At 38.3% G+C, this 4160-nt stretch overlaps 1 protein-coding gene across 1 annotated transcript in view; it reads right to left on the reverse strand.

Annotated features, from left to right (window-relative positions):
• Nucleotides 1-6: 6 nt before the first annotated feature.
• LOC107730377 (AT-rich interactive domain-containing protein 4B) overlaps nt 7-4160 on the reverse strand; it is a 93322-nt gene continuing 89168 nt past the window's right edge. The window contains exons 22-24 of the mRNA XM_016541199.1: nt 3530-3697; nt 3300-3446; nt 7-748 (exon numbers count right to left, since the gene is read on the reverse strand). Of these exons, the coding sequence (XP_016396685.1) occupies nt 609-748; nt 3300-3446; nt 3530-3697 (455 nt within the window). The 3' untranslated portion in view covers nt 7-608. The remainder of the gene's footprint in view (nt 749-3299; nt 3447-3529; nt 3698-4160) is intronic.

Consider the following 4160-nt stretch of genomic DNA (forward strand, 5'->3'; position numbering starts at 1 on the left):
ATTTTAGGGTGAAATATGACCTGAACAGACTCTTGATTCCTGTTATGATTAAAAAGAAAAGCAGATATTCTGTTTCATGTGAGTTTGGGCTCTGTTATGAAACACACATCTACCCCTGGATTACAGGTTAGCCAGCACTGAGCGTTTCCCAGCATTCCTCACGAGTGCCCAAACCGTAAGGCACTGCAGCGTCGACTGACCGTCAGTGAATTCCCATGTTTCTAAACTCCGCCACCTCTTTAACGGCTCCGGCCCGGGACCGGTGGATCTGAGGGTGAATTACAGTGTTCAGTCACTGTGGATGAATTCATATTCAAAGACAGAATCAAATATTCATAATGGTCAAAAATGAATGGGATTGGTTTGTAAAACGAACGGACGAACAAACAGAAATAGTCCTGTTGTCAAACCCGACCCACCCACAACTCTCAGAAAGAAAGTGCACTTGAGTGCAATTAGCTTGCCGAGGAAACAGTTGTTGATATAAAATAGTGCTTGTTGCTGTCTGGTGGCTCTGGTTTCGTCCCGTCGCTGTGTCCGTCGGTGTCGAGGCGGGCCGGGTGCTGGTTAAGTGCTCTGTGCTGCTCGCCGCCGGCGTCCCGCTGCTGTCACCTGCACTCCACAGACAGCCCCGAGGTCTGCGGCGCGCCGGACACTGTGGGCTCGGCCAGCGTCAGCATGACAGCCGCCGTCAGAGAGCTGGAGGACGGCGAGGATGAAGACGAGGACGAGGCCGCCGCTGCGCCTGCTGGGACACAAGAGGGGTACGGGGGAGCAATCATCTTGTTCAAGCTCTTGTTCTGTGCAGGCTGGACTATTGCAATGCTGTCTTTCAGACAGTTCTATCAAACCTTTACAATTAATCCAGAATGCGGCTGCAAGATTAATCTTTAATGAGCCAAAAAGAACGCACGTCACACCTCTGTTTATCAGTTTGCACTGGCTACCAATAGCTGCTCGCATAAAATTCAAGGCATTGATGTTTGCCTACAAAAAACCACCACTGGCTGTGATTCAAAGAAATTCCAAAATTTTAATGGAATCAGCTGTTCAAAAGCACTATTCAACATTTGAAGTTGTGGATCAAAACCTTTTATCAAAGTTGTCCTAAAACCTAAAACCAAAATGTGTTCTTGTCTTAGGACAAGTTTGGTGAACTTTTTTGATCCACTTCAAATGTTGACTACTAGAGTTTTGGAAAATTCTGATAATTTGAATGTTGTTTAGGAAGCAAGTTTTTAAACAACACCAATGTCGATGGTATTGTCCTAAATTGTAAAATGACAATTAAAAACTATGTTGTAAACAACTTCACAGGTCAAAGAAAAGTGTTGTTATGGTCAATTAAAACGACTAAAAATTGTTTTCAGCATCTGAAATAAAACAAAATATAAATATTACATGGAAAACTTACATTTAAATAAGTTTCCTTGGTGACTAACTGAATGAGTTTAAGTACTGAAATGAATAAAACTGAAATCAAAATAAATTGATTAAAACAGAAAAATAAAAGGCACAAAAACTAATAAAAATGACAAAAGCATATTACAACATTAATAAAACTTAAAGAAAAATTAGAAATGTTGCCTTGGCAACTAACTTAAATTAAAGTTGAGGTAGTAAAATGACTAAAACTTACATAAAAATAAATTAAAGAAACGTATATATAAACACATATATATATATAAAAATGACAAAAGCACAAAAATTAGAAAAAATTAGAAAAATGAGAAGTACTGCCTTGGCAAATAATTGAAATAAGCCAAAATCTAATTAACTAAAGTACTAAAATTACTAACACTGAAAAAAAATATTAAAGCTAAACAAAACTGCCCAGCTCAATCCAAGCAGCTGAGTCCTTAATATTTTGAAGAAACGGCTGAAAACACATCTCTTTCATCTTCATTTGACCCTCTAACTCTAGCACTCTCTATTCTAATACTACTTCTAATTATATCTGCTTGGTTTTTTTTATTAAAAAAACTTGACCCTCTAACATTTGCACTCTCTATTCTAATACTACTTCTAATTATATCTGCTTGGTTTTTTTTATTAAAAAAACTTGACCCTCTAACATTTGCACTCTCTATTCTATTTCTATTCTAACTACTTGTTTTATTTATAAAGAAAAAAGAGCCTCTAACACTAGCATTCTCTATTCTTTCTTTATTCTTTCCACTTATTTTCTTTTTATTGATTATAAATAATGACCTTCTAACACTAACATTATCTGTTCTTTTTCTGTTCTATTGAATTGTTTTATTTTTATTAAAAAATGACCCTCTAACACTAGCATTCCCTATTCTTTTTCTATTCTTTCAACTTGTTTTCTTTTTATTTATTATAAAAACAAAAAAAGCAAAAAAATATATAAATAAATCTTTCTATGTATACTGTTAGGCGGAGCCCCACCCATGTCTCCGCCCACGAACCCCGCCCCCTACTGTCCTCTTTTTGAAAAACTAAAATAATGGTCACCCTAATGTTGCCTCACGAGATGTTGAAATGCAGTGGAAACGCCAGTATGACGAGGATCGTTTTCATTTAAAAAAATAAACGCACCAGTGTAAATGTAGCTTTACATCTATGGGGGCTGGGACGCATTCGCACTGCAGCCTCATGTGTGCGCCACATCTCTGAGTGTAACCGGTGTAAACTAGTAGGTGTGTTCGACTTGATGCGAACTGACTGTGCAGACCGATCGCTGTATTACGGTGTATTACGTAAAGAGAGCAGACTGCTCCGTGCGCTTTCGAATCGCTCTCGCGGATGATCGATCTGCGCCGCACCACTTCTAGTCGAACACACCGGCTAGTGCTGCAGGCTTATTGGCTCACTGACGCTGATGAGATTAAACCCTTAGGTATCGAAATTTGGTACCGAACGACGAGACGTTTTTCGATACTCGATGGTATCGAGGCATTTCGGTCGGTGCCTAAAAAGTATCGAACTCGATACCCAGCCCTAATCACGGGAATAAAATATATTAAAATTAAATTGAAACATACATAAAAACTACTAAAAATGACAAAAGTAAAAAGAATAAATAAAACAAAATTAGAAATGATGGCTTGGAAACTAACTGAAATAACCTTAAGTACTAAAATTGCTAAAGCTGACAGAGAAATACAAATAAATTAAGACTAAACAGAAAAAATAAATATATACATACATACATACATAGAATTAACAATGACAAAAGAATTACATAAAATAACTAAAACTTGTACCAAAATTAAAATGAAAACTGAAAATATTCTGGAAGGTGATTAATAAAGGCACGAGGTGGAAGCACTCACTCTCTCTCTCTTTCTTCTTCATGCGCTTGCGTCTCCTGTCGATGGAGGCCACCTCAGATTTGAGCAGGAGGTAGTGATTCCTGATGTCCTGCAGTTTCTCCTGAAGGAACGCTATCCGCTCTAGACTGCTCATCTTTTCCAGGTCCGCTGGAGGGACAGGAGCGAAAGGGAATCAGCATCAAACATTCATTTCTTCTCATTGAGAATGTGTGGCAGTTTGTGGCACTTACTCATCTGGAAGCTCCACTTGCTCCGGCCGTGGGAGTGATCCGGATCGCCGTGTTTGTGGTACTTGTGGCCTGAGGGGGGCGTCCGCTTCAGCTCGCTGCTGCTCTTGGATGTGGGGGATTTGGCAGTGCTCTCGCTCATACACTGGTCCTCACTGTCACTGCTGTGGGCTGCAGCGACACCCGGAGGAGAGGAGAGACAAACACTGATCGTCACAAACATGAAACCTCTTCATGAAAGCTCATATGGTACTTTAAACATTTTAAATTTGCCTTTACATTACATTTAGCAGACGATTTGTGACCCTGGACCACAAAAACAGTCATAAGGTTACATTTTTTTGAAATTGAGATTCATACGTCATCTGGAAGCTGAATAAATAAGCTTTCCATTGATGTATGGTTTGTTAGGATAGGACAATATTTGAAAATCTGGAATCTGAGGGTGCAAAAAATCAAAATATTGAGAAAATCACCTTTAAAGTTGTCCAAATTAAGTTTTTAGCAATGCATATTACTAATCAAAAATTAAGTTTTAATATATTTACAGTAGGACATTTACAAAATATCTTCATGGAACATGATCTTTACTTAATATCCTAATGATTTTTGGCATAAAAGAAAAATCTATTTT

This window comes from Sinocyclocheilus rhinocerous, unplaced genomic scaffold (assembly GCF_001515625.1).
Source record: "Sinocyclocheilus rhinocerous isolate Xijiao unplaced genomic scaffold, SAMN03320098_v1.1 scaffold2653, whole genome shotgun sequence".
NCBI classification, from domain to species: domain Eukaryota; kingdom Metazoa; phylum Chordata; class Actinopteri; order Cypriniformes; family Cyprinidae; genus Sinocyclocheilus; species Sinocyclocheilus rhinocerous.